General features: G+C 56.5%; 5 protein-coding genes across 5 annotated transcripts; 2 read left to right on the top strand and 3 right to left on the bottom strand.

The window, feature by feature from the left end:
* Positions 1–310: 310 nt before the first annotated feature.
* Positions 311–5,923, top strand: SIAE (sialic acid acetylesterase). Its single transcript, XM_056509482.1, has 10 exons — positions 311–496; positions 2,018–2,182; positions 3,220–3,383; positions 3,466–3,604; positions 3,689–3,872; positions 4,158–4,267; positions 4,344–4,477; positions 4,638–4,792; positions 4,871–5,066; positions 5,143–5,923. The coding sequence occupies exons 1-10, from the start codon at positions 445–447 to the stop codon at positions 5,422–5,424; spliced, it is 1,581 nt and encodes a 526-aa protein (XP_056365457.1). The 5' UTR covers positions 311–444; the 3' UTR covers positions 5,425–5,923.
* Positions 5,924–6,088: 165 nt separating this feature from the next.
* PANX3 (pannexin 3) lies at positions 6,089–9,755 on the bottom strand. The gene is made up of 5 exons (XM_056509489.1): positions 9,005–9,755; positions 8,186–8,328; positions 7,873–8,087; positions 7,085–7,749; positions 6,089–6,280 (listed from the first exon to the last, which is right to left on the bottom strand). The coding sequence occupies exons 1-5, from the start codon at positions 9,183–9,185 to the stop codon at positions 6,219–6,221; spliced, it is 1,266 nt and encodes a 421-aa protein (XP_056365464.1). The 5' UTR covers positions 9,186–9,755; the 3' UTR covers positions 6,089–6,218.
* A 465-nt stretch (positions 9,756–10,220) lies between these two features.
* On the bottom strand, positions 10,221–13,399 carry RPUSD4 (RNA pseudouridine synthase D4). The gene is made up of 7 exons (XM_056509486.1): positions 13,206–13,399; positions 12,076–12,241; positions 11,692–11,893; positions 11,380–11,473; positions 11,146–11,296; positions 10,795–10,892; positions 10,221–10,657 (listed from the first exon to the last, which is right to left on the bottom strand). The coding sequence occupies exons 1-7, from the start codon at positions 13,362–13,364 to the stop codon at positions 10,472–10,474; spliced, it is 1,056 nt and encodes a 351-aa protein (XP_056365461.1). The 5' UTR covers positions 13,365–13,399; the 3' UTR covers positions 10,221–10,471.
* A 46-nt stretch (positions 13,400–13,445) lies between these two features.
* On the top strand, positions 13,446–18,833 carry HYLS1 (HYLS1 centriolar and ciliogenesis associated). Its single transcript, XM_056509487.1, has 2 exons — positions 13,446–13,564; positions 17,887–18,833. The coding sequence occupies exon 2, from the start codon at positions 17,911–17,913 to the stop codon at positions 18,682–18,684; it is 774 nt and encodes a 257-aa protein (XP_056365462.1). The 5' UTR covers positions 13,446–13,564; positions 17,887–17,910; the 3' UTR covers positions 18,685–18,833.
* PUS3 (pseudouridine synthase 3) lies at positions 13,692–20,555 on the bottom strand. Its single transcript, XM_056509483.1, has 5 exons — positions 20,431–20,555; positions 16,558–16,991; positions 14,958–15,508; positions 14,448–14,638; positions 13,692–14,096 (listed from the first exon to the last, which is right to left on the bottom strand). The coding sequence occupies exons 2-5, from the start codon at positions 16,942–16,944 to the stop codon at positions 13,807–13,809; spliced, it is 1,419 nt and encodes a 472-aa protein (XP_056365458.1). The 5' UTR covers positions 16,945–16,991; positions 20,431–20,555; the 3' UTR covers positions 13,692–13,806.
* Between the last annotated feature and the right edge of the window lie 2 nt (positions 20,556–20,557).

Genomic DNA, 20,557 nt, shown 5'->3' with positions numbered 1-20,557 from the left:
GATACGCTCCCTGCCCGCCGCGCACGCGCGCAGCCGCCTCTCACTGCGCGCGCGGGGCCCCGGCCCGGGCGGGCTGAGGAGCGAGCGCGGGGGGGCGGCGGTTCCCGTCCCGCGGTGTGTCCCGGCTCCCCTCCCCCGGTGTGCCCGGGATACTCCCCCCGCAGCCCCGCAACCCTCCCGGCCTTTCCCTTCGGCCTCTCCCGTCACACCGGACCGGGCAGCACCGGTGCCTCAGCCCGTAGTGCGGACGCCGTCGCTTGGCAACCGCCCCCCACGGGGCGGTGCGTGCGCAGGCCACGCCCCCCGCGCTGGGCGGGGCCCGCCTGAGGGGAGGGCGGGCGGCACAGGGCGGTACCGGCGGCATCGGGCGGTACCGGGGGGCACAGGCCGGTACCGAGGAGTACCGGCGGTCCCGGCGCCCTCACAGCCCGTTGTCCCCTCAGGATGGCGGCGTGGGCGCTGCTGGCGCTGCTGGCTGTGGCTCCGGCGGCGGCAGGTAAAGGGCTGGGGAGGGTCAGCCTCCGAGACCCACTTCGGGGCACTTGGCACCGCCAGAACCCCCTTGACATCACAGCAGCCTGGCTCCGATGCTCAAGGAATTCCCTAAGCCCTCCCAAGCCCTGGTTTCGTGTCCTTTGCACACTCCGAGCCTCTTACGTGCATTGGCGCTTCCCCAGCCCCGCTTTTCGGGTGCCACTCTTGGCACCTCCCGTAAACCCCCCCAGCCCCACTTTGATACCCTTTGAACCCCCAGACCGTCTTTGATGGTGTTGGCATTACTCTGAGCCCCACTCTGGGGCCCTTGGTGCCCTCCCAGCCCCACTTTGATGTCTTTGGCATCCCCTTTAGCCCAGTTTTGATGCCCCTCACCAGTCTTTCACACTCTTTGCACCCCCAGGCTCTGCTTCTATGCCCTCTACACTCCCAGAGCCCCAGTTTGATGCCCTCTGCACACCCTGAGTCCCACTTTGACACCCGTGGCATCTCCCCAAGTCCCAGTTCAATGCCCTTCGCGTTCTCTGAGCTCCACTTTGATGCCCTTCACACCCCCAGCCCCTCCCCAACGCCCTTGGCCTGGCACTGCTGCCGTGGGACGATGCTTTACGTAAGGTGGGAGCCGCATGCGGCTCCTTGGTGGTGTCTCGTGGGCTCTCCTCCCTTCCCTCCTCCCTTCTTCTTCTCTTCCCTCCTCCCAGCTGCTTTTTATAGCCTCCACTCTTCCCTGGCGTCTCAGTTTTAATTTTTTTTTCTCCTCCGACTTGTTTTTTATATAACTCCCGGAGCCTCGTGGCATGAAGCAGTGGGACCAGCAATGCAGCTGACTCCTGAGGGGCCGAGGACATCTTTCCCTTTCCCTTTCCCTTTCCCTTTCCCTTTCCCTTTCCCTTTCCCTTTCCCTTTCCCTTTCCCTTTCCCTTTCCCTTTCCCTTTCCCTTTCCCTTTCCCTTTCCCTTTCTGGAGATGAGCCTCCATGCGCTCTGATTTGGTCTCTGGGGTTATCTGCCCAGACCACTCATGCATGCTCCTGACCCTCTTTTCAAACATGCTTTTCTTTTCACACTGCAAAAATGGGGCCTTTGGGGGTGTCAGGGCTGAGCCTTCTGCTTCTGTCCCCACTGAAGGTGCCTTTGCCAGTGCTGCATACCCAATGTTTTCCATCCCACCCCTTGACAAACCTTTTTTCCAAGGTAAAAATACATCAGAACATTCATTAGCAAGGCTGGGCTGGGAGAAACACTCCCATGCTGTTATTAGAGGAGTTTTTACCAAAATCTGTATCCAAATCCGTATGATACAAGATGTAACGCTCCCTGTGCTTTGGGAGGTGAATTCCCTCTTGTGGACTTTAAATTCTGCCTTATCCTCTGCTCTGTGGCGATTTTAACCATCTTAAAGCTGACCAGAAAGCTGTAAATTAAGTGGGATCTCAAATGATCTGTATTTCAGAGGGGGTCAGAGGCCATGCTGAGGGTATTTTTTTCTCAGAGCTGATGTTTGCACTGTTTGCTGTTTCCAGGGGGAATGCTCAGCTTTGCCTCCTACTATGGTGACCACATGGTGCTGCAGAAGAAGCCGTCGGGGGCTGTGGTGTGGGGCCACGGGGAGCTGGGGGCCATGGTGACTGTGACTCTCTCAGGGGCCAGTGGCCTCATCATCATGGAGAAAACAGCACAGGTTAAAGGTCAGTCCCAGCCTTCCACTAGAAACTGGGGCCGATGGTTTTGCTGGCCGCAGAACTTGTCTGAGCCCAAATGGGAGCCGATGGTGGGGTGAGACAGGGTTTGGCACCACCCCTGTGCTTGTCACAGTGCTGTCCTGGGGCTGCAGAGGTGCTGGTGACATCTCTGGCTCATGCTTTTCCCTCTCCAGGAGACCTGGGGGGGTTCAGCCATTCCCCTCCCCAGCAGTGCCAGCCTTTGCTCACTTTGGTTCCCAGCAGCAATCCCGTGGGCGCCCAGCGGGAGCCGAGCTGCTGCTGGAGTGGGTGGCACCGCACAGGCTGGAGCCGAGCGATGAGGCTGTGGAGGGGAGAGGGGGACTTCAGCTTCTCTCCCTGTCTAAACCAGGTCTGAGGAATCTCCAGAGCACTCCCTTCTTCTTTTTGGATCTGTGCCCCCTTGGAGGACCTGTGGGATCTCTAAGCCCTGAAGGATGTTGTCTGTGCAAGCAGAGCCTTCCTGGAGCTGGAAGGGCTCAGGGGCACCTCAAATCCTGGCTACATCCCTGCCTGAAGAGTTGGGAGGGAGCTCATCACCTTTGGAGGGTAAAAGTGCTGCCCAAGGGCACCGCCATGAGATGAAGAGCCTGGAGGTGTCTTGTGGGAGAGCAGCAATCCAGGAGATCTGCAGGATCCAACCAGAAAATCCACACTAAGCTCCAGCAGAATATCTTTACGCTTCAATTTGGCGCCTCTAAAATTAGCTGGAGACATGTCAGTGTCACACACACCAAGCTGCTCCTGTAATCCCAGTTCCTCCCAGCAGCTTCTGCTCTGACACACATTTGTTTTCCAGGTTTTCTTTTTTAACCCATAAATTCCTGCAGGAGGAAGGTCTCTCTGATGCCAGAGAGCTTCTGAAATCCATTTCCCCAACCTGTCTCTGTGGTGGGGAAGCTTTTCCCTGTTGGCTGTCCTTCCCCACTGGTTATTGGCTGCTCATCCAACATCCTGGTGAAGGTCTTGAGGCCTGGAAGATAACCACCATCCTCTTCCTCCAGGATCTTCTGGGACTTGGATAATTGTCCTGGACCCAATGGATCAGGGTGGTCCCTATGCACTAATGGCTGAGCAGGGCTTGGAGAATGTGACACTGCGGGACGTCTACTTTGGAGATGTGTGGCTTTGCAGTGGGCAGAGCAACATGGCAATGACAGTCCTGCAGGTAAGGCCCACAGCACAGACCAGGCAGGACCAGGTAGGGATCAGGCAGGGAAGTGCCTTGCATGCTCCTGGCCCTTCTTCAGGTGGCCAATGCCAGTCAGGAGCTTGCTGCCGCCGCTCGCTATCCCTACGTCCGTATCTTTGCTGCGGCGCCTGCCCGCTCCGATGTGGAGCTGGAGGACCTGGAGCACATTGACTTGCCATGGTCCATTCCCACAGCTGGTGAGTGAATGTGCCTCCAAAAGAGAGCTTGGAAATGGCTTTTTCCCCACTGCTTCCCTTTCAAGCCTGCTGTTTCTTGAGCAGAAAACCTGGGCCACGGGAATTTCACCTACTTCTCGGCTGTGTGCTGGCTGTTGGGGCGTTCCTTGTATGAGGCTCTGGGGTCCCCCATTGGGCTGGTGGAGGTGGCCTGGGGGGGGACACCCATCGAAGCCTGGTCCTCCCGCCGGGTTCTGCAGGCATGTGGCCTCCCAGAGGACACAGGGAGGTGAGAGAAGGTTCTGTGGAAACACCTGCCCAGTGCCACGCTGCTTTCAGAGAGTATCCTCCTGCCTTCCCACCCCACCTCCTCTCCCAGAGCCTCACAGGCCCCTCTATGCATCATTATGCCCCCTCTGGATAAAAGCGTCTCCCATGCCAAGAGCATAAGGCACATCTGGGTGGATAAAGGGGGAAGAGAGGGACCCCAGATCTCTCTTTGGCATGGTGCTTGCTTTAACCTAAAGCCTGCCTTGTGCTTTGCACCCCTCTTAAACCTAGCTTTGTCTTCCAGTACCTCCCCACATCAGTATCTCTCTGGCCCACAAACGCCCTCCGTGCTCTGGAACGCCATGATCCACCCGCTGCTCAACATGACCCTGCGGGGTGTTGCTTGGTACCAGGGTGAGCCTCCATTTCTTATCCCCCAGGATAGAGCAGCCCCCACTGTCTCTTACCAGCCTCTCTTTTTGGGGGACAGGTGAGGCCAATGCCTTCCTGAACACAGACCAGTACAACTGCACCTTCCCCGCACTCATTGCTGACTGGCGCCGGGCGTTCCACACTGGATCAGCCGGACAGACAGAGCCACTTCTCCCTTTTGGCTTTGTGCAGGTGTGGGGGGCTGAGAGCCAGGTTGTCCTGGGGGTATGTCCAGGGAGAGGATGCTGTAAACACATGAATGCATCCTGCCAAGTACTGAAAATCCCAGGCAGGGACCACAGTGGCCAGTCTTGGGATCTGAGCCACTCTCCCATTTCCCTGTGGCTCACAGCTGTCCACCTACCGCCATCGGAGTGCAGACGACAGCTTTGCCCGGCTCCGCTGGCACCAGACAGCCGACCTGGGGCTTGTTCCCAATGCCAGGATGCCCAGCACGTTCATGGCTGTAGCCATGGATCTGGGTGATGAGCACTCTCCCTACGGCAGGTGAGGTCTGAGCCAGGGTGAGGGTGTAGGGATGGAGTTTTTTGGTACCAACCCCATCTTCCTTCTCTTCCCTGGCAGTATCCACCCCCGGGACAAGCAGAATGTGGCACACCGACTGCTGCTGGGTGCCAGGGCTGTGGCCTATGGGGACAAGGATGTCGTGTTTCAGGGACCATATCCCACCCAGGCTATCCTGGAGGTGGCCAGGGGGCTGCTGAATGTCACCTACAGCCAGGAGCTCATCTGCCGTCAGAGGGTTGCACAGGCATTTGAGGTGAGGAGTGGGATATCCTCTCCAAAGAGCTGCTAAAAGGGAAGGCAGCTCTGATGGGGTTTTGTCTCCTCCCTAGGTGTGCTGCTGCAGCCAGGCATCCCCGTGCCAGTGGCTGCCAGCACCGGTGGTGGCAGTAGTGTCCCGCACGGTGACACTGGCCCTGAGTGGCTGCAGGACGCTGGTGCTGGGCCTGCGCTATGCCTGGGCCGAGTGGCCCTGTGAGTACCAGGCCTGCCCCCTCTACAACCCCCAGGGGCTGCCTGCACCCCCCTTCCTGCTGGACACCCTCCCTGCAGGGAATGCTGCTGGAGGGAGGGAGCTGCTGCTCCTCCCCGGCTCCAGGTTCTCTCTAAATTAGGGAGATGAGTGAGCTCAGGCCTCTGGCAAAGCACTCATGGCTCCTGGCACTGTCCCTTCTCAAGCCAGGGAATCAGAGGCTTCATTACTACCTTATTAATTAAACAATTTTTCAGCTCCTCTGTGAATTCAAGCCAAGGCTATGGGGTAGGGGGAAGGGGAAAAATACAATTTACAATTAAATATATGAGAAATTATGTAAGGAGAAGCAGCAGGACACACCAATGGGAGCTAAACCCCTCACTGCTGCTCTCTTGCCCATGGAGCTGGTCCTGGCCCCCCAGACACCCCATTTCTTTAGGCATGAACTGCTGATTCCCAGGGTAAGGTGCTCACAGGATCCAGGGATCAGCTTCCAGCTGCAGGGTGGAGAGGGGGAGAGGGGGAGAGGGGAGCTCTGCCAAAAAAAACACAGCCAAACACTGAGGCTAGGCTGGGACAGGGAGCTGTGGAGGGCTGCGAGTGCCGTCCACCTCTCTTAATAAACAGTTAATAAACCACCTCATTTCTGGATCCATTTTTTCCTTCAGAGGAGCATTCCTAATCCTCCATTCCCCACCTCTTGCCATAAGAGCTGGGAAATTTGCGTGGAAGAGGCACAGTGTGGCACCCAGCACTTAGAATAAGAGACCTGAGAGGTTCTGCACAAGACATGCATTGTTTAACCCTTTTTTTGCTGGACAAATGTACATAAGAAGAGAAAAGCCAGCCAGCCAGCCTGGCTGCTGCAGGACAGCTGTGTCAGAAAAGTGGATCCTGGGATCACAGGATCCCTGCCTGCTGTCTGCTTCTGGGTCAGGCAGAGCCGAGCGAGTCCCGTGAGGCTTTTCCCATCGTTTCCATTCCAGGCTTTGGTTCTAGAGAAGGAGAGAAGAGCAGCTAGTTAATAAGCTGGGCAATGGCAGACTAGGATCTGGGCTTTTTCCAGCACTGAGTAACTGGCCCAGGAGCCAGCTGTGCTGGCCCTGGGTTGCCGTGGTAACGAGGATGCAGAAGCCAGCTCAGTCTGTGGATTTTTTTAAACCATAATTCAGACTGTGTGTTCAGGGTCAGGAATGAAGTCCAGGCCTCTCAGCTCCTACCTGTGGGTCTGGGCTATCTCACATAACCTGCAAACCACCTGCCATGGGTGCCAGAGGACCCTGTGATACCCCAAAAGGAGGCATCCAGCTCCCCAAAACCCAAAGCACGTGGGAGAGGGAGCAGTGCAGGTCCTGAGAATGCAGCTCTATCTTGGAACCCATCTCCACGTACAGCCTCACTGTGCCCACCAGTGCCATGCGAACGGGAGAAGGGGGTGGGCATGGCATCCTTGGCATCAGCCCCCCAGGATTTAAAACTCCCAACCCCACTCCCAGCAGGACGAGCTGCCAAAAACAGGGACCCTCCCAGCCCTGCAATTTGCCCAGAGCTTGGATTTAAGCAGCAATCTCTTGGCTTGCTGTTCCTATAGCAACCCCTGCCCACACCTTGGATTGAAGTAGCATCACACTCTGGATGCCAGAATCCCTTTCAGGATTTGTCAGCCCTCACAGTGACCTACAGCTATGCCCCAAACACCTTAAGGTCTTGGCAAAGGATTTTGTGTGGTCCAGGATGGGATCTTGTGGTGTGGGAGTCAAGAGAAGAGGGAAGAAGTTGTCTCTACCCAAAAAGCCTACCTAGGGCCACACCATTGGAGAGGGCTGTATTGCCTTCAGCCTCAGAGGTACAAGCTTGGTGTTTGGGCTTGGTGGTCTCCAGCCCAGCCAGCAGCGTCATGAAATCGATGACAGTGTCGATGTCCTCCTTGTTGGCAGTGGCTTCCCTCAGGGCACTGACGGCATTGAGGCGGCTGAAGGAGGTCAGCTCGGAGATATTGGCACGGAGGAAGAGCAGGATGATGTTGAGGTCGTTGAGGGGGCAGGTGAGCATCCTGCGGCTGAGCAGGTCGAAAGCAGGCAGCATCTCATAGACAGAGAGCAGCCCCTTGTCCCACTGGCAGAGCTGCAGGGCATTGTAGATGACAACGGGGATGAGGAGCACATAGACACTGCCAATGGAGAGGCTGATGATCTGGAACACGGAGAAGAAGACCAGCTTGCAAGGGATGAGCAGGGGGATGTGCGGCTCTGCCTGGAGCAGCCCCGTTTTGATGGAGCAGCTGAACTCATCCTGGAAGAAGATGTTAAGGTGGAGAAAGACCAGGTAGAGGCAGGTGGCAACCAGGAACAGGAGCAGCAGCAGGTTCCGCAGGATGTAGGTGAACACCAGGGCATGGGCGTGCTGCTTGCAGGTCAGGTACCGCTCCAGCAACGGGAACTCAAAATACCTCTCCCGGCGGGCCCTGGCGGGGAGGGAGACAGGGGGAGTGAGAGCCACCCCCCATTTCACCCACACCCATCCTGGGTGCAGCCACCACACCACATGGAGGGACTCCAAGGGCCACAGTGACCTGGCCTGGCCTCACCTCTCATACTCCTCCCAGAATTGCTCCGGCTCGGCACTGGCCTGCTGGACCTTCTTCATGTGCTGCACCAGGCGCACGGAGCGGTTGTAGGATTTATCCAGCTCGTCGATGATGAAGAGGAGGTCGCAGTGCAGCGCGGGGGCGGCAGCGTATCGCCACAGCAGGTACGGCAGGTACATCAGCACCGCCACCACCAGCAGCGAGTAGGGGAAGACCTGGGCAAAGATGAATGGTCATTGAGGATGTGGAGTCACTCTTGCTGCGGACATCCAGATGGGATGCAGGGGTACCCAAATTTGGCCTCTGACCCTACCTTGAGAGCCCAGAGGGATTTGGTGATGGCATGGCCATCGGCATCAAAGCCATGGTGGATGAGGGAGTCCCAGCAGGCCGTGTCGGTGTAGGCGGACTGCTTCCCCGTGAAGTTGGTGGGAGAGAAGCAGCTGATATGGGAGCCTGGGGTAAGGAGAAGGAGAGCAAACTTCAGCCATGGAGGGTGGAGGAACGCTCCACAGCCACAAACCAATGCCTTACAGGAGGATAATTACATCTTAGGCATTGCTTTGAATTAAAAAAAGCTTTCTTCATGGTCACTTTGGAGCTGCTGTGTTTCTAGCGAGGACTTTTCCATCTCTTCCCAAACACAAACCCTTTGTATGTAGTGGTGTGTACACAGTGTAGGGAATTATAGACTGACCAGCAGAAACTGGACTAAAACCAAATCCTCAGGGACAGCAGCTGGATGTTGGCCGATGCCAGATTTAGCCTGAGGTCACAATGCATCTCTCCGTGCTGCTGGCACCCTCCTCCTCCTCCTCCTCCTCCTCCTCTTCCTTGGAAACAAGCCCATGGCACCCAAAGGTGCTGGGCACAAGCAGCTGAGGCTGGGTATTGACTCAGTGCTGCTCCTGGGGTTAGCACAGCTGTTCCCAGGCTCTCCCAGCGAATTATGATCCATTAAAAACAATCAATAAACACCCATGAGGCAGAACAGCTCCTAAAACCAGACTTCCAGGCTGTTCCACTTTGGATCACAACACCATCGAGAATACAACGGGCTTGCCACAACAACCAAACCACTGCTGGTGATTGCCCACAACCTGAAGAAGACATTGGAAAAGCCACAACTCACCAGCAGAGAACTCCCGGGCGAAAGCCAGTGAGACGAGGAAGAGGGGCAGCCCCACGGTGACAAACTTCAGCAGGCGATCGCTCGGCAGCTCCAGCCGCAAGCCCTTGGCTCGGGAACTGCTGGGATCCGGGAGCAGAGCATCAGAGAGCATGTACTCAGCAGCCGTGTGCGAGAGGGACATTTTGAAGCGAGGAAGAGACACAGGGAGCACTGCCTGAGGTGTGAGTGGCTCAAGGAGAGACTTTGCCGAGCTGGGGAGTCCCTGCTGAGCTGTGTCCGGCAGCTGTGAACGACAGCTCAGACAGGGCGTTAAATCACCTCGTAATTACAGGGGCAGCCTTTTCACAAACAGAAATAGAAAAACCCACCCCAGCAGCCACAGCAGTGAGCTGGGAAGGCAGCAGGCTGGGAAAGCAGCTTTCCTCCCTGACAGCATTCCTGCAGGGCAGCGTTCCTGCCCGGCCGAAGCCGCTCCTGGCTCCCCGTGGTTTTATGTCCCTCTCTCATCAGCCAACAGATTTCTGGCGCTGTGGCCTGAGGGCATGGGGGTCCCCAGCTATTTTCAGCAGAGAGACAGGGGACTGGGCCCTCCCACAGCAAGAAGCCCCAGCCAGACACATGGTGGGCCCTTGGGGTACAAAAAGCCCTTTCCACCACCCAAACCAGCCACAGCGGCCAGAGAACATCTCACTGCCCAGCCCCAAGCTCCTCAGGTCCAGAACCTGAGGGAATTCTGAGGCAGAACATCAAATGCAATTCCCCAGATCATCAATTCCTCCTCTTGCCTCCCTCTCAAGGGCACAGGGGGAAGAATCTGGCTCCAAGGGCAGGGGATCCCAAAAAGGAGTTCTAGAAATAAGGGGTAGAGTAACTGAAGGAGCGGTGGGACAGAACAGTTTCCCAGCAGCACAGTGCTGAGAAACCCACACCAATGCTGCTGGCAGCACAGAGCAGGGGCAGTCTCAGAACTGCTCAGCCCAGCCAAGCCGAGGAACTCCCTGTGCAGTCTCTCAGCACAGCAAAAAAAAATACCAGAGCCACTGCCAAATTGCACTTTCGATGGATTTTCCAATAAAGGGACTCTCCAAATCTGAGCTAAACAACTCTGGAGAGACAAGTGACAGTTCCAAAATCTGGGAGGGGTGCAAGCAGGTCTGCTCAAACCTACACAGGGACTGAGTCCCACCTGGCCAGAGCACAGAGACACACGTTTCCCTCAAGAGAACTGGAGCTTTTATTGCACAGAAACAAGTTCAAAACACAAATCAGGCAAAGCCCAACTTCCACCCAGCCTTGTTCGTCTCAACTAGAGGCTCTTCAGTGTGTCCAGCTTTCCTGGGCCAGAGGCACATGTAGGCACCAGCACAGAGACTGCAGGCTTCAGCCCACCACTGGCTCCAAGGTGGGCACAGCTGCTGCCACGCACTGGAGATGTGAGATACACGGCACCATTCCAGTCCTGCTTTGTCAGTCCTTGGGGATGTCCAGCTCTAGCTTCCTCAGGGTTTTTTGGAAGAAGAAGGGTGGCTTGCAGACAAAGTCTAAGGGCTGGCCCAGGGGCAGGCAGAGCCGGTGGGCGTGCAGGTGCAGGGGCAGGTGCCGAGCCTTGCTCTGCTCCAGCTTCAGCCTCCTCAGGGTGAGTTCTGGAAGCTTCTGCAGCAGACAAAACACATTCCCTTCAAAACTGCAGCCTTTCAGCTGGGACTTGAAATGCCCAGCCCACAAGGAGCAGGGGTACACAAGGGGCTGTATCCAGCTCCAGCTGCTCCCCAGTGCAAGACCTGCCTTACCTGGGGTGCCAGTTTGCTCCAGTGTGAGTATTTGTGATCCCCCAGGATGGGGCATCCCAAGCCATAGGCCAGGTGAACCCGGATTTGGTGCTTCACCCCTGAGGAGAAAAAAAGAAGAAGAGAAAGGTGACATCTAGCTGTGCCAGGCCTCAGCACCCACCATCCTCAGTGCTGGACAAAATCGCTGGCAGCTGGCAAACAGCTCGGGAGCAAAGCATTGCCCCAGCAGGGCTTATTCCCAGAGCTTTGTCCCAAAAAGGATTCCAGTCGTGTCTAATGACAAGTTCCCCCTTCCAGAGCTGCTGCTGACTGCAGAGAGAGCAGACCCAGCCCCGGGGCAGCCTCACTCACCGGTGATGGGCTGGAGCTCCAGCAGCGAGCAGGCGGAGGCAGCGGCCAGCCGGCGGTACCGAGTCACTGCCCTCTCGGCGCTCCTGTCCCTGCGGATTTTCACCACCTTCCCATCCTCCGGACGCAGGCGGTAGTTGGGAGCCAGTGTCATCTGAAGGGTGGTGAGAGGGGGAGTTGGGGGAGGCAGGAGGGGATGCTGGGGCTGAATGGCATCTGAGGGAACATGGGACTCACCTTGTAGTGGGACTGGTGGCTCTGCACCTCCTTTTCCACAATGGGGATCTCCACAACGCCCTCAACAGGGTCTGGGTCCCCCAGGACTATTGCCCTGGAAAGGGAAAGCAGAAGTCTATGGGGTGTTGCTCTCACAGGATGAGGATCCTCCCCTCAGCCCCTCTCCCATGACCCAGTCCCACAAAATGGTGCTGAAGGAGGAAGATAAGCAACACCCCCTACTTCCACAAAGACCCCACACCCCAGGGATTGTCCCCTCACCCTTTTTTTAAACACCTTTTACAGCCCCTTCTTCACTCAAACCTTTCCTACCAGTAGATCTTTTCCACCTGACGGGTTTTGAAGAGCAGACGGATCTTCTCCGCTGCCTCCTTGCTCCGTGCCAGCACCATCACACCTGTGGTCTCCTTGTCCAGCCGGTGGCAGAGGTGGAGGGGCTCAGCTTTCATGTTCTCCAGCATCTTGGCCAAAATGGGCAGCACATCAGCGATGCAGTTCTTGATGCCGGGGCCACCTGCGTGACCCAGGGCAGCAAGGAGTCTCACCTCTTGTACTCCCCATGCACCCTAAATCACCCCAAAATGCGATGGGAAGGCCGAGATCTGACAGTGGCCAAGCCCCTGGAGCTCTTCCTGGGAAGGAAAACCCCAGGGAAGGACAGAGACAGAGCCATTTCCATTCCTCACTCGCCCTCACCGTGCACAGGGAGCCCATAGGGTTTGTCTATCACCACAATCTCCTCATTCTGGTATACAGTTCTCTGCTTAAGGATCTTGGCCAGGACATTGGGGTGAACCTGCTGCAGCTGCTGGCTCAGTGCTGTGAGTTCCCGGAGCCATCGCTGTGTTGGGTCCTTGGGGATCTGAGGAGAGAATGAGACACCAGTGGTGGGGTTTAAACAGCCCTTGGCTTTCACACAAACCTGCACTGTGACCTGCAGCAACGTGCTCGCCTTCCATGTGCTCCTGCTCCATGACTGAGGAACAGTGTGGAATCCAGAGGGATCAGGACAAGCTCAGTCAGTGGCCTTGGGGAATCTCATGGGGTTCAACAAGGCCAAGAGCAGGTGCTGCACCTGTGTTGGGGTAACTCCAGAATCAATCCAGACTGGGGATGAAGGGACAGTGAGCAGCTCTGGGAGAAGCACTTGGGGTGCTGTGGGGTGAGAGCTGGCCCAGAGCCCCCCTGTGCTGGGCTGATCTCCAGCGTGGGCAGCAGGGGAGGGGGATTCTGCCCCTCTGCCCCACTCAGGTGAGACCCCACCTGCAGAGCTGCCTCCAACTCAGCACAGGAAGAACCTGGAGCTGTTGGAGCCAGGACAGAGGAGGCACCAAGATGATCAGAGGGATGGAGCAGCTCTGCTGGGAGGAAAGGCTGTGGGAGCTGGGGGTGTTCACCTGGAGAAGGCTCCAGGGAGAGCTTAGAGCCCCTTCTGGTGCCTAAAGGGGCTCCAAGAGAGCTGGAGAGGGACTGGGGACAAGGACCTGGAGTGACAGGATAAGGGGGAATGGCTTCACACTGATGAAAGACAAAGTTAGAGGGAATATTGAGAAAAAATTCTTCCCTGTGAGTGTGGTCAGGCCCTGGCACAGGTTGCCCAGAGAAGATGTGGCTGTCCCATCTCTGGGAGCGCCCAAGGCCAGGCTGGAGAGGGCTTGGAGCACCCTGGGATAGGGGAAAGCGTCCCTGCCCATGGCAGCGGGGATCTCTCCCATCCCAGCCGATCCCTCTCACCCGCGAGTGCCGCTCCCCATGACTGCCCGCGCTGTGCACGCCGGGAGTTGTAGTCCGGAGGCCCAGGGCGCAGCGGCCCGCACTCCGCTCACCTCTCGCTGTTGTTCCTCGCTCTTCCGCAGCCGCTCCGCCAGCTCCTCCGCCCGCAGAGCCGCCGTCGCCCGCCCGCTCCCGCAGACGCCACGCACCGCCCGGGCCAGTCCCACGCCGCTCCGCCAACAGCGCCTGGCCGCGCCTCCGCCCGCTGCCATCTTGTACCTCCTTCTCCGCTTCCGTCTTCCGGCCAATGGCGGCGGCGCGGGTGCGGCACCGCGGAGCGGCTGCCCAATGGGAACGTGCCGCCTGCTGAGCGACAGCCGCGCCGGCCAATGGCGGCTCGCGGGGGTGTTTAAACCGCGGCGGCGGTTGCGGGGCACAACGGAGCAGCGGGAGCGGCGCGGCCGGGCCGGAGGTACCGGGGCGCGGGAGGGGTGGGACGGGACAGGACGGGGTCCCAGCCCAGTGCTGCCTCGGTGCGCGCCGGGGGCGCTGAGCCCCCTCCCACTGCCCCCAATCCAGCACACAACACCGTTACACCGCTTTTCTTCAGATTTATAAAAAACAGCAATGAAAAAACGCTTTTTTTTTTTTTGTTCAATAACAGTGGTTTTAAAAAAGGGTGAAGCGTCAGCTGGCCGCATGCCGAGGTGCCTATCACTCGGTGTCCACACAGATCCTCTTGGGCAGCTGCTCGGGGGCTCCGCTGCTGCCCCGCTTGCCCTCGGGGGGCTCCCCGGCCCCTTCCCGCGGCACGCCCGGACCCTGGGGCGGCTCGATGCGGCCCCGCCGCACGAAGTGCTCGATCCGGGCCTCCAGCCCCTCGCATCTGGGCCGGGCCAGCAGGGGCTTGTAGGTGCGGGCTTGGACCCCTTCCACGAAGCCGCTGATCTGGCTGTGGAGTGGGGGCTGCAGCTCTCCCCAGGGCACCAGGCTGCTCCCTGGACCTGTGGCATCATGGAAAAACAACAGTTAATTGTCCCGTCCTTTTTTTTTTTTTTTTTTTAATCAGTTAATCCTCTGTAAGTCACAGAATCCCATAATGGTTGTGTTGGAATCCTTAAAGCTTATCTCGTTCCAGCCCCTCCCATGGGCAGGGACACCTTTCCCTATCCCAGGTTGCTCAAGCTCTTCCAGCCTGGCTTTCAACACTTCCAGGGATAGGGCAGCCCCAGGTTCTTTGGGTACTCTGTGCTAGGGCCTTCCCACCCTCCCAGCGATGAATCTTCTCAATATCCCATCTAACCCTGCTGTCTGTCAGCAAGCATTCCAAGTATTCCCCCCCCAAATTCCTCTACCTTTTTTGGTGGCCATGGGAGCAGCATCCAGCCCTGCCAGCATGTCCTGGAGCACGTGGGTTTTGACGGCATGGCTGGCCCAGAGCTGCTGCAAGTGTGTCACGTTGAAGCTCTGCACCTCTGGGTCGTAGAGCCACTGCAGGTCTGGGAACTCACAGTTGTACAGGACCAGAGGGAACTCAACTGCCATGCTGGGGACAAGGACAGGAGGTGGGACCACTAAAAGGCTCAAGAACAATGGATCTCCCAAAACCAGCCCTAATATTCTCTGAACTTCCTTTCTGAGTAAAAAGTGACATAATTTTACCAATTATCAAGGACTATAGCTATCAAAACCTTGCTCAAGAGCAAGAAAACAGAGATCCTTGTGGATGCATTCCAGTGAGGCCACTGACAGCCTGCTTCCATGCATAAGAGTGCTTGAAGTGCTGGCATGGCTTGCCAGCAGCACTCCAGGCACAGCTGTTGCTCTGAAGAGCAGCCCACTGGGTTTTGCAGACTGATCCCTACCTGTACTGTGGTTTCCGAGGGTTCTTCTCCACGTTCAGCAGCTCATCGATGACATCCGGGCTCTCCATGCCCTGGCCGATGAGGAAGAGCACGGCCATCATGCAGCGCACCTGGTGGTACAGGAACGCCTGTCCCGTCACCTCGAACTGGCACAGCCGGAACGGATCCCGTGGCCCGGCTTCTCCTCCGCCGTCCACCCACGTCACCCTGGCGCTGAGGATCGTCCTCTGGAAGTTGAGCACGCCGTTGGCCACGTCCATCTTGCAGAGGTTGCGGAAGTCGTGGGTGCCCACGTAGCGCTGGGCCGCGCTGTCCATGAGCGCCACGTCCAGCTGGGCGCAGGGGAAGAAGTAGCGGTAGGTGCGGCTCAGGCAGCTGAAGCGGGCGCTGAACTCCGGCCCCACGGGGGCCCAGGCCAGCACCCGGATGTCGGGGGGCAGCACCCTGTTCAGGATGTGGGTGTAGCGCAGCTCCTCCTGCTGCCCCTCACCCTCGTGGCCGTTGAGCTGCTGCCCCTCCGGCAGGCTGGAGCGGAGGTCCAGGGAGATCACCTGCAGAAATGAGGAAAGCCAGGATTAGAGTGTGGATGGATGGGCGCAGCAGCGCGTGGAGCCAAGTCTTCCCACACCTCTGGGAAATAAATTCAGGATCTCCTACAGATGAAGGTGGCTTCAATCAGGCAATCCTGCCATGGCAGAGCTGCGAGTGCCTCTGAGGACCCGAGCAGATGCCATGGATTCCATTAATAAAACAGAGAAAGTTGCAGGCTGCCTACGTAGCACGGTCTCGGAATGGCTTCATCTTTAGTCACTGGGTTATAATGTGCTTTTTTTTCCCAAGCTGGAGGTGATGACTTGAAGGCAGTAACAGCCTGCTTGGCCAGGACATCGGGTGTGGGAACAAGTTCATTCCCACCGTGGGTGCCATGTGCTGAAGTGGTGCAAGAGAAGGCACCAAATGCCCTGATTTCATGTGACTTATCCTGTGAAGGAGAGCAGAGCAGCCATTTAAAGCTAAACCTATGCCAGCTTTGCTTTCTGTGCTGAGGGGGAAGAAAGGAGACCCAGCCCTATGGTGAAGCCACCAAGGTTGCTCTCTCCCCAGTGTCTCAGCCAGCCGGATGGCTCCATGCCCACCCAGCAACATGCCCAACTTGCTTCCCTCCCTCCAGCTCCCACTCCCACGCTCCCTTCCGCTGGCTGCAGCTCCCCTCAGACCCTTCTGTGCAGAAATTCAGCTGCCTGATGCTGCAGGAAGTGAGCCAGTTCCTGGAGATTTTGGGTTTTTGTAGGGTTGCCATTTAAATCAGCCAAGAGCAGGGCATCACCAAGCTATTGGGGAATCTGCAGCTTAAAACACGTTCTATCCTCTTAAAACAGGGCTCTGGAAAACAATAACATGGGGGGAAAATGGCACTAAAAAGGCTTCAGAGGTCTGAAATCATCATTGCACATGCAGGAAGCTATTGCCAGGTTCATGTCCAGGGTTAAGAGCTGATGATTTTTAAAGAACAAATCCAAGCTGTGCCGTGGGACAGAAATCCCATCAGACCTCCATCCCACCCAGGAAAACCGACAGGAGCCTCCATGGGGCTGCTGACCTGCCCAAAGGCACTGACACCCTTGTCCGTGCGCCCGCAGCGGTGGTAGTTGGACGTCTGTCTGTCATCCACCAGCCTTGTCTTCTTCAGGGCTTCAAAGAGCTTCTCCTCGATGGTGTTGGGGGTGTTTTCCTGGCTGGCAAAGCCCTGGTAGCCCCAGCCCAGGTAGGCAATGCGCAGTGCCACGTGTCTGCGGCTGTGGGCACCGAAATCAAAGGGCCGTTGTTGGCGTTTCCTGCCTTTCCCAGGGGCTGGAGGAGCCTCTTTCTTCCCAGAACCCTCCTTGTCCTCCCGGAGCTTCTCCTGCAGCCGCTTCACCTCCACTTCCAGCTCCTGCACCCGCCTCAGCAGCTGCTCATGGTCAGTAACTGTGCTCTCCTCAGCCATAGCCACCACTTTGGAGTGTCAGTTTGCTGCTGGTGGATCCCTGGGGTCTGCAGGGAAAGAAAAAAAATGGTGGATTTGCATTTTTATGTGGTTTTTATTAGATCTCTAGGATTGTTCTGCAAAATAACTGTTACCAACAGTCAATCTTTATTGTCTGAGCCCCTTGGTGTTCCCAGGGGAGCACAGGCAGGGCAGGGCCGCTGGTGCTTAGCACGGGGCAGCTTCATCTCACTGGAATCTCTTTTTTTGGACTATTCAATCACTCCTCTTCCCCCAGCTGACGGGATCTGCTCCGTCAGCAGCAGCACGTTCCTGCGAGCCGTCACGGAGCCCCTTCACTTTCACACCTGCATCCCCACTGCAGACAGCGTGCTGATGGCTGCCACTCATCCCGCCCCACCATCTGCTCCCACTGTTCCCAGCGGCACCAGCAACACTTATGGCTTTTCAAATCCCCCTAAAGAGATCCTAAACCCGTGCTGAGAGTGGGATCTGTGTCTGGATCCCTTTTTGTCACAGGGCTGGAGGTTTACTATCTCCACTCATAAATGAGCATCTAAACACACTGCACTGAGCCCTTCCCTCCTCTGAAAGTAAAACACCCTCTTGGATGTCTCCTGATTAAATTATGACTAAATATTGTGGGTTTAGAAGTAGAGGTACAAAGAAAGACCATTAATCTCTCGCCCAGTGCATGGAACCTGCCCTGTGTTTTTCCATCAGTACTTCATTTAGCACATAATTAATTCTAGTGTAGATTTCTAGCAGGAATTTAGGGGTTGTGTTTGTGTAACTGTAGGGAAGAGCCTTCTGCTGGCAGCAGGAGATTTAGCAGTGCACTGAGGACACCCCCAACCTAAACTTGGGCGTTAGAGCCCCTTTGACATCTTTAACCAACCTGAGTGTACTGCAATAAATTAACCCTGGTTTCTTTTTCTGCAGAATCCACCCAGTTTGGTGGGAACCATGGAGAAGGTGCCAGGAGCAGAGAGTGAGGACGAGCTGGCAGCCTATCTAAACCAGCTGCGCGCCTGGCAGGAAGACAGTGGGGGACCATCGAGTTCCTATGATGATCCCTATGCTGACTCATCCATCAGTTTTGGCACACAGTCGTCCCTTCCCATGTATCAGAGGGAGCCCAGGAGGCCAGTGATGAAGAGGAAGGTGCTGAGGCACAGACCCGATGGAACGGTGGAGGTCTCTGATGAGTCACTGAACGCCGAGCCATGGAGCCTGGGGTATTCCAGGGCTTTTATGGATGACCCCATCTCCGATACAGAGACCAGCAGCGACACCTTGAAGAACTGGCTGCACTATGATGTTGATGATGATGATGATGACGACAGGCTCCGTGAGAAGACCCCCTCCTCTCTCCTCGGGGATTTTGAGAGCGACACTATATCCGAATACCCTGTGCCAAGGCATAGACCAAGCTTGCCCACAAACTACATCGCTCCAAAGGCTCTTAGAATGAAGAGAACTGACCCAGTGGCCAAATTAAACAAGTATAAACAAGACTGGGAGAGATTCAGCTTTCCCGGGGAGGATCCCCACGAGAGCCTGCGCAGGGCCGTGCACAGGCAGATCCTGCAGACGGGGCTGCCGCGCCGGGCGCAGAGGGGCGTCTGCGTCCCCAACACCTACGAGGTGCCCACCATGAAGAAGCGCGACTCGCTGCGCTTCGGCGTGCGCTGGGACCTGGCCCACCGCCTCATGCCCCGCCGCAGCACCGCCTGCTAGAGCCCCAGCCCGCTGCTTTCTCCTCCTCAGCACCCCCCAGTCTGGAACATCCCCCTGCTGCGCTGCGAGCACAGGCTCGGTTTTGGTGTGGAGGAGGTTCTCTTTGCAAGGTCTCGGCAATATCTTCTCAATAAAGCATCTGCAAAGACTCCTTATTGTTCTGTGGGTTCATTAGAAACACTGCAGGCAACACCCATTATTCCCAACTCATGTCTGCATCACTTGTCTGCCTTTGCCTTGTTTTATCCCATCTTTAAAATAAATTAGCTTTAGGATGGAAACAAGGTATTATTAGCACTACTAGTAGTGTTATTATTATTACCAGTGGTAATTTTTTTCCAGCTATGGGAATGGATTGAACAGGCAGCAGTTCTGGTGCAGGAAAGGATCCCCAAAAAGCTCAGTGGGATGGCTGGAAAACAGAGTGGGATGATGGGAAGCATGAGACAGCTGCAGCCTGGAGTCCTGAGTCCAGCTTCCCCTGAACCTCCCCTGGAGGTGATCCCAAGATGGGGACACACAAGCTTGAGGACCTGGCTGTCACCCCACAATGCAGGGGTTCTGGCATCTCAGGAGCCCTTCCAGATTAGTGGTCCCTGGCTCTCCAGCACTCTGTGGGTCCCCATCCAGCTGTGAAGGGGTCTTTGCCCCACAAAACCCTTGAAACTCTTCCCAAAGCCCATGGGGGACAGCACCCCAACCCTACAGCTTCCCTGCTCCTTCAGCATCCATGGGCCCCTTCCCTCCCCTCTCAAACTGTGTGAGCTCTGTGTCTGCAGATGATGGGGTCCCTGTCATCTAACTCCACAGAGACCCCCAAAACCTTGTGGGGACCAGTGCTGGCACCAAGAAGGATCCCTCTGTGCAACTGGGGACCCTCACTGCCCTATAGGGTCTGTGATGATTGACAAATGATTTGTGTTAATCATAGAAGTTTTGGAGTTTATACAAACCAGAATACTTAAAATAAGAAAAAAACATAGACCTAGATAAAGGGAAATATATGATTAAACCCACTCTGTTTAAATCCCCCTGTTATGAATGTTGTGTATACCAGTTTGTAAAAGAAAAAAAAAAGGGATTTCCATAGTCTGAAAGGTTTTTTTGCAGAATCAGATTTCCTGCGGTTGTGTAATCAATCGCAAACTATCTGCTAAAGATCAGGCTTCCCATTTCTTCTGTTTTTTATCTGAAACCAGATGGTTACATGACCAATTGTCCCAAGAGCTGTCCCACAAAAGTTTGGAAGTTTCTTTGACCACCACTGCTTACCTTGCAGAATTATTGCAACAAAAAAATAACAATTATTCATTACTACAAGGAAAACCATACTATAAAAAGGGAGCTGCAAACCAAGTTCGGTGGAAGCGTGGAGTGGGCGGTGACCCCTCACGTTTTCCCCAGCGCTGCTTGCTCTGTCCATAAAATAAAGCAATCTAAATTTTTCTGAGTATCGAGACTTTGTTTCTCATTTATAACAGGTCCCTATCCCCTAACACCCCAGGGACCCCCAAAGCCCCACGCGATCCCTGCATCTCCATCACCCTGGGGACCCCTCCTTCTGTCTTGGTGTCCCAGGACTCAGCATCCTACGGAGCGGGGGAACACACACAGCCCCCAAACCCTGCGGGGTGCCTGCCTAGAGCAGGGCACCCTCCCTTCTCCACGCTCCTCGTCCCCGGCTCCCCAGGGCTTCCCCGCGCCCTGTGCCACAGGCTCTGTGCCCAGGAGCGCCCTAAACCTTACGGGGCGAGCCTGGCTGCCGGTGCGCTGCGGGTCCCTCCCCGGCCCGCGAGGCGCGGTGCCCGGCACCCCGAGCTCGCCCACCGTTCCGCGGGGTCCGCGCTCCGCCGGCCGCTCCCGCCGCGCCGCC

This window comes from Oenanthe melanoleuca, chromosome 24 (genome assembly GCF_029582105.1).
Source record: "Oenanthe melanoleuca isolate GR-GAL-2019-014 chromosome 24, OMel1.0, whole genome shotgun sequence".
Taxonomy (NCBI): domain Eukaryota; kingdom Metazoa; phylum Chordata; class Aves; order Passeriformes; family Muscicapidae; genus Oenanthe; species Oenanthe melanoleuca.
Note: the sequence above shows the minus strand (reverse complement) of the source record. Positions and strands in the feature narration are given on the sequence as shown.

Excerpts from the sequence above, each read along its gene's own strand:
- RPUSD4 (XM_056509486.1), bottom strand. The coding sequence starts at position 13,364 with ATGGCAGCGGGCGGAGGCGCGGCCAGGCGCTGTTGGCGGAGCGGCGTG. Across the intron at positions 12,242-13,205 it reads GCGAGGAACAACAGCGAGAG|ATCCCCAAGGACCCAACACA; the intron begins GTGAGCGGAGTG and ends TTCTCTCCTCAG. Across the intron at positions 11,474-11,691 it reads CAGGTGGAAAAGATCTACTG|GGCAATAGTCCTGGGGGACC; the intron begins GTAGGAAAGGTT and ends TTCCCTTTCCAG.
- HYLS1 (XM_056509487.1), top strand. The coding sequence starts at position 17,911 with ATGGAGAAGGTGCCAGGAGCAGAGAGTGAGGACGAGCTGGCAGCCTAT.
- SIAE (XM_056509482.1), top strand. The coding sequence starts at position 445 with ATGGCGGCGTGGGCGCTGCTGGCGCTGCTGGCTGTGGCTCCGGCGGCG. Across the intron at positions 2,183-3,219 it reads GAAAACAGCACAGGTTAAAG|GATCTTCTGGGACTTGGATA; the intron begins GTCAGTCCCAGC and ends CTCTTCCTCCAG. Across the intron at positions 4,793-4,870 it reads GAGCACTCTCCCTACGGCAG|TATCCACCCCCGGGACAAGC; the intron begins GTGAGGTCTGAG and ends CTTCCCTGGCAG.
- PANX3 (XM_056509489.1), bottom strand. The coding sequence starts at position 9,185 with ATGTCCCTCTCGCACACGGCTGCTGAGTACATGCTCTCTGATGCTCTG. Across the intron at positions 7,750-7,872 it reads TTCTGGGAGGAGTATGAGAG|GGCCCGCCGGGAGAGGTATT; the intron begins GTGAGGCCAGGC and ends CCTCCCCGCCAG. Across the intron at positions 6,281-7,084 it reads CTCCAATGGTGTGGCCCTAG|AACCAAAGCCTGGAATGGAA; the intron begins GTAGGCTTTTTG and ends CTCCTTCTCTAG.
- PUS3 (XM_056509483.1), bottom strand. The coding sequence starts at position 16,944 with ATGGCTGAGGAGAGCACAGTTACTGACCATGAGCAGCTGCTGAGGCGG. Across the intron at positions 15,509-16,557 it reads GTGTCAGTGCCTTTGGGCAG|GTGATCTCCCTGGACCTCCG; the intron begins GTCAGCAGCCCC and ends TCATTTCTGCAG. Across the intron at positions 14,097-14,447 it reads TCCCATGGCCACCAAAAAAG|GTCCAGGGAGCAGCCTGGTG; the intron begins GTAGAGGAATTT and ends ATGATGCCACAG.